This window comes from Orycteropus afer, unplaced genomic scaffold (assembly GCF_000298275.1).
Source record: "Orycteropus afer afer isolate SDZICR_OR568_19922 unplaced genomic scaffold, OryAfe1.0 scaffold00002, whole genome shotgun sequence".
NCBI classification, from domain to species: Eukaryota; Metazoa; Chordata; class Mammalia; order Tubulidentata; family Orycteropodidae; genus Orycteropus; species Orycteropus afer.
The window spans coordinates 24,557,831-24,569,162 of record NW_006921589.1 but is presented as its reverse complement, the minus strand read 5'-3'; the positions used below and the strand labels follow the sequence as shown (position 1 = coordinate 24,569,162).

At 50.5% G+C, this 11,332-nt stretch overlaps 1 protein-coding gene across 1 annotated transcript; it reads right to left on the bottom strand.

Moving 5' to 3' along the window:
• Nucleotides 1–1,379: 1,379 nt before the first annotated feature.
• Nucleotides 1,380–3,137, bottom strand: FZD5 (frizzled class receptor 5). Its single transcript, XM_007934726.2, has one exon. It carries the CDS (start codon nt 3,135–3,137, stop codon nt 1,380–1,382), a length of 1,758 nt encoding a protein of 585 aa, XP_007932917.1.
• Between the last annotated feature and the right edge of the window lie 8,195 nt (nt 3,138–11,332).

Below are 11,332 nucleotides of genomic sequence, written 5' to 3'. Positions count from 1 at the left end.
TTTCTAATCACAGCTCTCCAGGAGGGGAGGAATAAGAAAAGCAAAATGAATGTTTAACATGATAAAGGAGGTGGGGTGGGGGTGGAGCAGATAAGAGAAGTGTTGAAAATTTAACTTTAATTACTGGAGTCGTATCCATTTTAGTCTTTAAATCCAAAAAGGAGCTCTTTTAGCAATTAGCACTAAGGACTTCCAGAAGCAGGGAGCGGGTTTGCTTTTACCAATAGTATAACACAAGTTCCCTTTAAAATAAATATAAATATGTGTATCACTTAAAAAACCACCCACTCCTTTCCTGGCACAAAACTGCCATCTCCCCACTCTAGAATTCAATCTTAACCAATCACTGTCCCTTAGGTTTTCACTACTCCAAATATTTATACCGGGCCCTCTATAATGGTACCTCCAACTTATTCAAAGCACAATGCTGATGCTGTTAAAAATGAGAATGATTACAAGCACTACAGGAAAGAAATGGAAGCTTGCTAAACAAGGCTAAGGATGAACATTCACTAAACACTCTCTACGTTGCCGCTTTTGCAAGGCCCTAAATACATTGTGCTCCCCTCCTCGTTATACCTTGGGGCGTCTCCTAATTTTGGAACAATCAACAGGGACAAGCAGCTCACCTTAAAGCATCTTGGATACTTTAAGCAGTGGAAAGAGAAATTAGCTGAAAAAACATCCAACAACTTCCCAGGCAAAGCGACCCAAACTTTCACTGTTCACATTTTTTTTAAAGGACACATGTATAGGAAATACATTTTCCCAGTTTAGACCACACAGTTCAAAGTCACTTGAACCAAGTGGAACTTCATTATAACGACAACCACAGGATTGTAAAGCCCCCAAAGCAAAGGTGAATTTTGTTGCCAAAATGCAACAAATTTAAAGTTTAAGCAAAATACATATAAATTAAAGATAAGGTAAAAGAAGGTGGATCTGGTAGCATAGTACCCAAGGCACTTGACTGCTAACCAGAAGGCTGTCGGTTCAAACCCACCAGCCACTCCTCGGAAGGAAGGTTAGGCAATCTACTTCCGTAGTGATACTGCCTCGGAAACCCAAGGAGGGGTCGCTATGACTCGGGTCCGACTGGGCCACACATAACAACACAACAAAGAAGGTAGTTAGAAACTCAAAAAGAATACACGTGAGCTGAGCGCCCCTTTGAGAAGTCCTGGGACAGGCACTTCCATGAAACTGCCCCGTTTCCCTCTCTCCGAGTTGCTCCAAGAGGCGGCACCAGCACCATTAAAGTAAACGGAAGTGACCTTGGCGAAGTTACCAAACCAAACAATCGCCCCGCGTCCTCTCACCAGCGCTCCCCCGCCCCGCCTGCGCCGACGCTCTGGCCCCAGTCCACCGGCCACTGCCTCCTACACGTGCGACAGAGACACCTGCTTGTGGTAAGCGGCGGCTGGGCCCGGCGGCCGGGTCCTGCTCGTGAGCGCGGCGCTCGCCTCAGCGTAGTCCCCGGTGGCCGTGGCGCCGCCGCTCTTCTGGCCCCGCCGCCCGCGGCAGCAGCAGCGGCTGGTGAAGCGCCGCCACGACTCCAGCGTCTTGCCGGACCAGATCCAGACGCCCGACGTGATGCCCACCACCAGGCACATGAAGTACTTGAGCATGAGCACCCAGTACTCGGGCTTGGCGCGCGGCTGGCCGGCGTCGGGGCCCGGGCACGCACAGGTGAGGGCCGCCTCCCAGCTCTCGCGGTAGTGCTGCTCATACAGGTAGCAGGCCACCACGATGCTGGCGGGGACCGTGTAGAGCAGTGTGAAGATGCCGATGCGGATCATGAGCTTCTCCAGTTTGTCGGTCTTGGTGCCGCCCTGCTTGATGACGCTGCGGATGCGGAAGAGCGACACGAAGCCCGCCAGGAGAAAGAGCGTGCCCACCAGCAGGTAGAGCACCAGCGGGCCCAGAACGAAGCCACGCAATGAGTTCAGGTTCTGATTGCCCACGTAGCAGATGCCAGCCACCGGGTCCCCGTCCACAGAGCTCAGCGCCAATGCCGTGATGGACTTGACGCTAGGGATGAGCCACGCGGCCAGGTGGAAGTACTGCGCGTAGCCCGCGATGGCCTCATTACCCCACTTCATGCCGGCCGCCAGGAACCAGGTGAGTGACAGGATGACCCACCAGATGGAGCTGGCCATGCCGAAAAAGTAAACTAGCAGGAAGACGACGGTGCAGAGCGCCGGGCCCGTGGTCTCATAGTGGATGTGGCTGTGCTCGCGGCTGCAGGCAACGTTGGCGTGGCCCACGACCAGGCGCACCAGGAAGCCCAGCGACACGCACAGGTAGCAGGCGGACAGGAAGATGATGGGACGTTCAGGATAGCGGAAGCGCTCCATGTCGATGAGGAAGGTGGCCACCGTAGTGGAGGTGGAGATGAAGCACAGCACGGACCACAGACCAATCCAGAAGGTGGCGAACGTGCGCTCGTCAGGGCTGAAGGAAGGCTGATAGCACGGCACCGCGCAGTTGGGCACCTGGCCTGTCCGCACCTTGTTGTACAGCGGGTGCGAGTCCTTCAGGATGGGCACGAAGGGCTCGCGGCATTTGCACACCGACGGCCCCCCGGCGGCGCACTCAGTCCCGGAGGCAGGCGCCCCTGGAGAGCCTGGGAGCGTGGGCTTGGCCGGGAAGGGTTTGGGGGGCGCCGTGGTGGCCTCGCTGCGGTTGTAATCCATGCACAGGACCTCGGCGTCGCGGCCGAGCACCGGGAGGCGGTCGCAGCTCATGCGCTCGGGCCAGGCGAAGCCGTACTGGCGCATGAGTGGCGAACAGCCTGCCTTCGCGCGCTCACACACCGAGCGGCACGGCGGCAGCGGCTTGTGGTAGTCAGGCAGGCAGATGGGCGTGTACATCGAGCACAGGAAGAAGCGCAGGTCGGGCGAGCAGTGGATCTCCACCAACGGCCAGAACTGGTGCACCTCCAGGCCTGCCTCGTCCTGCGTGTCGTGGTTGAACTGGTTGGGCATGTGCGTCAGGTTGTAGCCGATGCCACGGCACATGGGCACCGTGATCTCCTGGCACACCGGGGCCTTCGAGGCGGCCGACGCCCGACCGGCCAGCTGAGCCAGCAGCAGCAGCAGCAGCGGGGGCGGCGCCGACAGGTCAGGCCGAGCCATCGCCGCGTCCCTCCCCTCGCCTCGCCTCCAGCCGCCGGTCCGAGCGGGCAGGAGAGCCGAGCTGCGGCTTGCCTCTCAGACTGATGTTTGGCGCCGGGGTTGGCAACCTGTTGGTTTCTTTTTCTTTTGAAGAAATCCTTCCAAAGATAAACTGTTTCGGAAAGGCACTGCCTCCACTGGCAGAGCTCAGCTCCTTGCCGGATCGAAATAGGGAGGGAGGATTAGGGCTCCGATTCCAGGCAAAGAACTCTTAAAGGAAAGAAAAGTGGAGCGGGGGAGAAGAGAGACATTGCAATCAAAACTGCTTGTTCCAGTGGCGTCCACAGCTCCGTCCTCGCAAGCAGTCTCCAAATCTCTGCGTTAACCTCTCTCCCTTCCCTCCCCTCCACGTTCTGGAACCACTCACCACCCACCCCTACCTTGCAGGCCAGGCTCTCGAGGCTGTACCCTGGGGTCAAAGCCCTCAGTCCCCCAGGAAAGGGTAGAGGAAACAAGAGAAGAGTGGGGAGAAAGGAAGGCGCGGACTCTCACCTTCGTTGAGTCTTGCCGAGAGGAGCACACAGTCTGCAGGCAGCCCAAGCCCTGGGGTTTCCGTCTCTGGGACACTCCGCTCAGAAACGCTACTCAGAGCCGAGCCAGTGCCGAAAAAGTTTGGCAACTGGCTGGGTCTCTGCGGCGGCACATGGCAAGTGGAGGCATCTCAGACCGGGGGGCGCCCCCAGAGTGCAGTCGGCGCAGGGCCGTCACTCGCCCTGTCCTCCTCCGGGGCCCCCTGCATGATCCGGGCGGGCCAAGGCAGAGGCAGGCCGTGGTTCCACCCGGTCTGGGAGCCGAACGCAGGGTAAGCGTACCGAGTAGCACCTGGGCGGCAGGAAGGCGGGGTGCAGCGGCTGGGGGATCCTGCAGCCTCACAGCACGGCGAGCAGTCGGCGCTGGCCCCGCTGGGACTGCATGGTGTGCGCCCGCCGACCGCTCGCCTCCTCCCCTGCAGGGGGCTCTGCGCTCCAGCGGACTCCGGGGGCCGGTGGCGGCGCTCCCGGGAAGTGCCGGACTCGGCTCCTCCCCCGCGCTCCGGCACCCTTTAGCTCACCTCCAGCGGGCACGCTCGACACTCGGCGGCCGCGCTGGCAGCACAGTCACGGCCGCCGGCCAACTGGCCTCTCCCGCCCCGCCCGGGTCACCTGCCTCTAAGGCCGGCCGGGAGCCCCGCCCAGGCCCCGCCCCCTCGCGCAGGGGCTCGGTTGGAGGCCGCCCCGCCACGCTCTCCTCGCGTCACCGCCCACTGCCCCACGGGCTCGGCCTCGCCCCTACCGCCCTGAGGCCGGGTCCGGAGCAGGCAGCCAAGGAGCGATGGCCAATCGCAAGCCGGGAAACGCCGGGGGCGGGTCGAATGCTAACGCTGCAGCCCTGAGACTCCCGGAGGGAAAGCCTCGCAAGAAGTTGCTCCCGAGTTCTCAGCTGGCGGATGTGCATTTTACTTTCCTAGGTGTTCTGGCTTCTGAAACTTTGCCCCCAGGGCTTCCCGCAGGTCTACCCTTTGCAGCTAAACATCCTCCAAGAGTCTACCATTTGTTTAGAAGAACTGCGGAAAGCATTATCTTTAGCCATGACACCTGTTTCCCCTCTGCGCTGTCCCTGTACTGGATGAGTTTACGTCGGGTGAAGAGCCGCTGTGTGCGGGACAGTGCGTTCATCGTTTACATCTTAATGCAAGATCTCACGTCCTTACAACCATCCTATGAGGCAGGTGCCCTGTACAGGTGAGGAAACCCAGCTCATAGTTCCCCAAGGAAGCCGCGACCTCAACAGCCCTGTTCACAGCCGTATTCCTGGATGATGAGCCTGAATTGCAAAGCCAGGATCCCAGCTGCAGGCTCAGTCTTAACTCGGCATCCCCGTTCATATCGACACTCCCCGAGCTTCCACCTTTACTTTAGCATTTCGTAACAAAATCCCGTTGTTGTGACGAGAGAGTGATCAGGTGAGGTTTATATTCCCAGACAGTTCCGAAGTCGCCCACAAAGAGAAGCAGCGCTGACTCTGAGCTCCGTAACCCGCAGGGCGCCAGGTTCCCGGGGTTGCCCAGGGCGAACGGTGCAGCCAGGCTTGCGGAAAACCTGCTGGGCGCTCCCCCTGCAGGGACACGCAGTGACGCTCTCCAAATGGGTTGTTACACTGCAGGTTTTAAATGTACTAAAAATCCCTCTTTTTTACGTGTTCTAATTAGATTGGAAGACTGAGGTGTTTCACATACTTGAAATTCATTCACATGCATACAGAAGGCGTCTGAGTTGTTCTCTGTCCGCCTTCCCCCTTCCACTAGGAAGAAGGCAGAAATAAGCAGGAGGCCCTGGGAGGTCTAGAAGGACTTGAGCAGTGGACTAAAAGCGCTACATTCAACCGCGGCTTATCTTGGATCTTATGTCCTAGATCCCATTGTATCTGCTGGGAGACTAAACTGTACAACAGCCTTCCTCTTTCCTGCTTTGTAAGAAATATGAAGACTATGTGTATTAATCCCAGACTCAAAATTAAAAGGAATAAATATCAGTGACTTCACATACATCAAAACTATTAATAGGTATGTTAACATGTAAGTTACATCTTTCCTTCACTGGAATTCTACAGGTGTTCATATTTAAATGCTTAGCCCTCTGTGTTGGCAAACATGCCAGGGATGAAAGTAGTGGGAGTTGAAAAGCTGTGGAATAGCAGCCAAAAAGAAAGGGAAACATTTAGTGGAAAATATGTGCAGGCTGTGAACATGCCAGGGAGGACTGTCTCCTTCTGTGCCCTTTATACAACCTGTGTATTACTGGGGATGGACAAATGTTGGCTAATAATAAAAATTATTTGAAGTTGGAGAATGTTAATCACTCACACTGGAATTTAGCCAGAATAGTTGTGCTATTTCACTTGGTCCTCAGTCAAATGATGTTATCCACAGGTTTGTAAACCTCTCTTCTCAGTTAATTGTGAAATGTTATTATTGCTAGAAGATATAATAATAATAGTGATAACAGAAAACTTTGTCAAAAGAGAATTATTTTGCATTATGTAGCTTTTTGTACTATTTGAATTTTAAATTTTTTACATATATTTTGTATATATTCTTCAAATAAATTGTGCTGGTTACTATCTATTAAGAAAGGTCCAAGTAATTTATATGCATTATCTCATTTAGTTCTCACAACAATCTGATGATGTAGGCACTGCTATCATCCATATTTTACAGATGAGGAAACTGGGATCAGAATGACTTGCTTGAAGATATTTATTCAGTCTGTGGGAAGGATAGAAATCAAAACTTCCTCTTGAACTGTAATTACTAATTTTTTTTTTTTTTTAAGATCTTAGCACCTAGGACATCACAGGCATAATTTTTCATTATTTACTCATCTGCTCTTCCATCTATCCATTCAACAAACATAAAATTCCTGAGCTGAAGACAATACTGCTATATTCAACATACTCCTACAAAGCCAGATACATGAAACTCACCTTAAATTACTTCCAAGTTGTGTTTATTAAGAGATGGAAATACAGAGGAGAATGCTAAATGTTCCATCTAGGAAGTATGTGATATTCTAAAAGTTATGAATATCAGTTTTGGATTTTTTCATCAGGGAATAGTTATGGTATTTTTATTCTTACTAAATTTATGTTAGTTATACATGCATGTTCTGTTGAGATATTTGAGAGTTCAATGCTCTAGGGGAATGGGCAGGTAGCCTTCTTCAATATAATGATAATCAAGCCTGAAACTGTATACTACATATAATTGGCCCTCAATAAATATTTGTGAGATAAACGAATAAGGGATGAAAATTGAGATTAACTTCTGCCACCTCAGCAACACTCTGGCATTGAATGCTCGAGTGCAGCTAACTTTATGAGCTATTACCTCTGAGAAGCTGATCATATCACACTAAATAGTGTGAGTTCAAATCCTGGCTTTGCCCTTACTAGCTGTGCTATCTGGGGCAAATCACCTAACTGCTTTAGGCCCTCTTTTCTTATCTGTAAAATGGACTTACAGATAGCATCCACTGCATAGCCTTGTAAAGTCTCTGAGTGGTGCAAATGGTTAAGTACGCAGCTACTAGCCGGAAAGGTTGGCAGTTTGAACCTGTAAAAATGGCATGGTAGAGGTGTCTGACCTCCTCTAAGTTCACAAGGGAGAAGAAGAGTCAAGACCAATAGCCCCAAGCTGAGTCCTATGAGGCAGAGGTCAGATATATCTCCTCCCTCCAAATTTTTCACCAGTTCTGATATCAACCCTCCCTCCCACAGCTTGAACAGCCAGCCTTGTGGTTCGCAGTCAAATGCCTTAGGCACTACCCTACCAGACCTTTCCTACTCTCTGTTGGGTTCAATAATTTGCTGCAATGGCCACACAGAGCTCATAGATAACACTCACGATTACGGATTTATTAGGGAAGTACTGCCATCTATTCAAACTCAACTCATAGCGACCCTTCCTTGTGTTTCTGAAGCAGTATCACTATGGAAGTAGATTGCCCACCCTTCCTTCTGAGGAGTGGCTGGTGGGTTTGAACTGCCAGCCTTCTGGTCATAATTCAGGGTCAGGAACAACTCAGATACAGTTCTTTGATCAGGACAGTTTCTCAGCCACGCCTGCAGCAAGCCTCTCTCTGGCCCTTGGCCTCTCCTCCCAACATCTGTCTTGCTGGGGCAAGTGTTACAAAGCTCTTTAGCTCCATCCTACTCTGCCAGTGAACACTGGCCAGAAGGGGCTCAGATCTCTAGCTCTGTGGGTCAGCCAGCTTAGCTGTGGGGCAGGTGCCTAGAGGCATTTGACTCCACCAACAAGCTTTCGGCCCCAAGGCTCTGAATTTTCTCGATCTGTGGGCCAAGAAGCCTACCACACCATCTCTTCCTGGTCTCTTGATTCCACTGTAGTTGCTATCCCCCAGTTCTGCAACTGCTTTTCAAAGTCTTGCTGCCTCTAATGTTACAACTCTCTCTGTCTCCTGGGTCCAGGAGGTTCTCAGCACAGGGATCCCAGGTACAAAGGATACATCCTACTCCTAGCTCTTCTTTCTTGGGTGGTAGTGAGGTTCCCCCTTTCTGCCTCTAGGATGCCTCATTTTAAGCCTAGCAGGATGGTAAAACTGATCAATCCCCTCATTAGAGTTCCATACACCTTATTTGCATAGTTACACCCCTTGAGCTTCCAAGCATCTTATTTGCATTATTAGCAAGCTGTCTGATCCCCTTGCTGGGGTACAAGCACCTTATTTGCATAATCATGCCCAATCATTGTATAGGAATCACAATGACTGTGGCTAGAGGGCTAATGTTAAGTAAGTCACTGCACCACAGAACCCACCCAGAGGTGCCTCAGAAAACAGCCCTGGAGATCTGCTTCCAAAAGTTCACAGACTTGAAAACCCTGCAGAGCTGTACTTCTCTGCACACCTGAAGCCACCATGAGTTGGAACTGATTCAGTGGCAACTAACAACAAAAACAGCACAAAGTTGTAACGAGGAGTAAATGAATGAATATGAGAGACATTGGAACCATAACTAGAACCTGGTGAGTTTACATAGGAATTAGAAATTATTACTAGTTTCTGCTATTGTTCATTCTATTTCTCTGTTTTCTCAATTTTCTTTTGTATATTATTTTGATAATGGAAAAAGTAAGCAGTTCATTTTTTTAGATGTAATAGCACTTTGATCCCTAGAGGAGGACATCATACTTATTAGAGGGTCAAGGAACAAGAACACTCAGCAAGACAGATTGACACAGTAGCCGCAATAATGGGCTCAAACATACCTGCTATTGTGAGGTTGGCACAGGACGAGGCAATGTTTTCTTCTGTTAAACACAGGGACTCTAGGAGTTGGAACCAACTCGACAGCACCTTAAAACAACAACAGTGCTTTATTTCTGAGCGCCCTCCCAGCTGTCACCAGCTATCTCTGGTACTTAGATATTAGCTAAATTTAACACCAAAAGCCAAGATCATTTCACTTATCTAGGATCAAAGTGCATCCACCTGACATCACCAACTAGCTCCAGTGTGTGTGTGTGTGCCTCTGTGTGTGCGTGCACACACACGTGTGTGCACACACATGCACTAACAACCCACGTGCCAACCTAACTGGCTCCCATCTGCAGCTTCCAGAGTGGCTCCTTCCCTGTGCTGGAGCATCTCTGATCAGATTTCGTCTCGTCGTATCAGATACCTCTGCACAAGAAACCAAGACACCACCTAGGGGATTAAAACCATTAGCCATTTATCCAGGCTTGTGATGACAATGCCTTTTTCACATTATAAGTGGAATAATTCAACTATAATCTTTAGTCCTTTCCCCTCCCCTACAAGGTGGAGATTATAGAAAAGTAAAAGCTTCTAAGCTTCTTTCTTTTGCTCCCAGAGGTAATGGAAGTACTAGTCTTTCCTGTGTAGATCAGTGGTTCTCAGCTGCACAGAGAAATCGCTTAGAGAGCTTTAAACACAGATGTCTGGGCCTTGTTGAGTCAGAGTCTCTGATGGAATGATGGAAGAACTCAGACATTGTTTTTATTCTCATATATGTGTGTGTATGTGTGTGTGTGTAGGAGCTCTGGTAACGTAGTGTCTAAGGCACTTGACTGCTAGCCAGAAGGCTGGCGGTTCAAAACCCACAAGCCACTCCTCGGAAGGAAGGTTGGGCAATCTACTTCTGTAGTGATACTGCCTCTGAAACCCAAGGAGAGGTTGCTATGAGTCAGATTGACTCGACGGCATGTAACAACGATCACTATGGAAATAGATTGTCCAACCTTCCTTCTAGTTCTTCTGGTCTCAAGCTAGCAGAGGCTGTGGTTGGTGTGGTCTTTTAAATGTACTTTGGACCAATTGTTTCTCTGAGTCCTTGCAAAAACAGCAGGGAGGCCACATGTTCTGACCTTCTCTAATCCCACGAGAGGAAGACAGGATTACCAGCAGTAACCCAAGGCCTATTCCTACAAGGCCAGACATGCTGCCTCCCTCCAGCCCTTTCACCAACCGTTCCTCCCAAAGCACCCACCACCTCTCTCCTGGGTTCGATAATTTACTGCAGTGGCCACACAGAACTCACAGATTACGGGGTTTGTTAGGGAAGCACCACAGACTACAATTCAAGTTCAGGAAAAGTGCTCAGTCTCTCTCCCAGCCCACCGTCCCTCAGCCAACAGTCTGTCACAGTCTCTTTCCCAGCAGTGCTGGTCCCTCGGTGTCTCACTCAGCGATGCGTGTCTCTTGCATCTCTTTCCCAACAGCACGTGTCACTTTCAGGAGTGCCTGTCTCTTTCAGCAGCACGTCTTCCTCAGCCAGCAGTCAGAGAGAGAGCTCTGCCCCTAGGAAGCATCCTTTTGAGCCCGGCAAATGGTCAAACTAGCCAATCATAGCATCAGAACTCTAGTGAGAGAGTGGGAACCTCCCAGAACATTGTATTGTGCCATGCCCAACAGAAATAACCCAGGTGGATAGCTTCAGCAATCAGGAGCTCCTCAGTTGCTCATAGAAAATCCCACCTTGGAGTTTACAAAGACTTATGGGTAGAAAAGCCACACTAAGTAATTTACTACACTGCAGTCCTTTTCTCCACTCTTCTTTGTTCCAGACAGGAAGAGACTAATAGTTGTATTTTAGCTGGCTGCTCACAAGCTTTTAAGACCCTAATCACTACTCCCCAAAGCAGAATGGAGAACATTGTCTTTATGGACTGTGTTATTCCAGTTGACCTAGATGTGCCCCCAAGACTATGGGCCCAGTAACTCAGTCCCTCAAGGTGTTTGCTATGGCTAAGAAGTTTGCATAACTTTGCCCCCTGTATGCTCTACCATATTTAACCTTACTTCAGTGCAACGAAAGGCTAGAAATCTTTTCAATGATTTAAAAGGTGCACATGTAGCAAGTGAAGGTGATTGTGAGGAAGAATTTGCTTTGAGTAGGGGATGGTTCAATCATTTCCAAGTGAGGGCAAATTTACATAACATTAAAGAGCAAGTATGGGTTGTCTGGAAGTCTCACGTTCATAACCCAGGGACTGCCTGTAACTGCATCTGAGCCTTTTACACTGAATAGAAGACTAGGCACAGGGACCCAGGTGGGGGGATATGAGAGGTCTCCAACAGCAGGACAAACTTGTCTGTCGGTTTGTCCTACTGTGGTGACATGTAGACATGAGTTTTGAG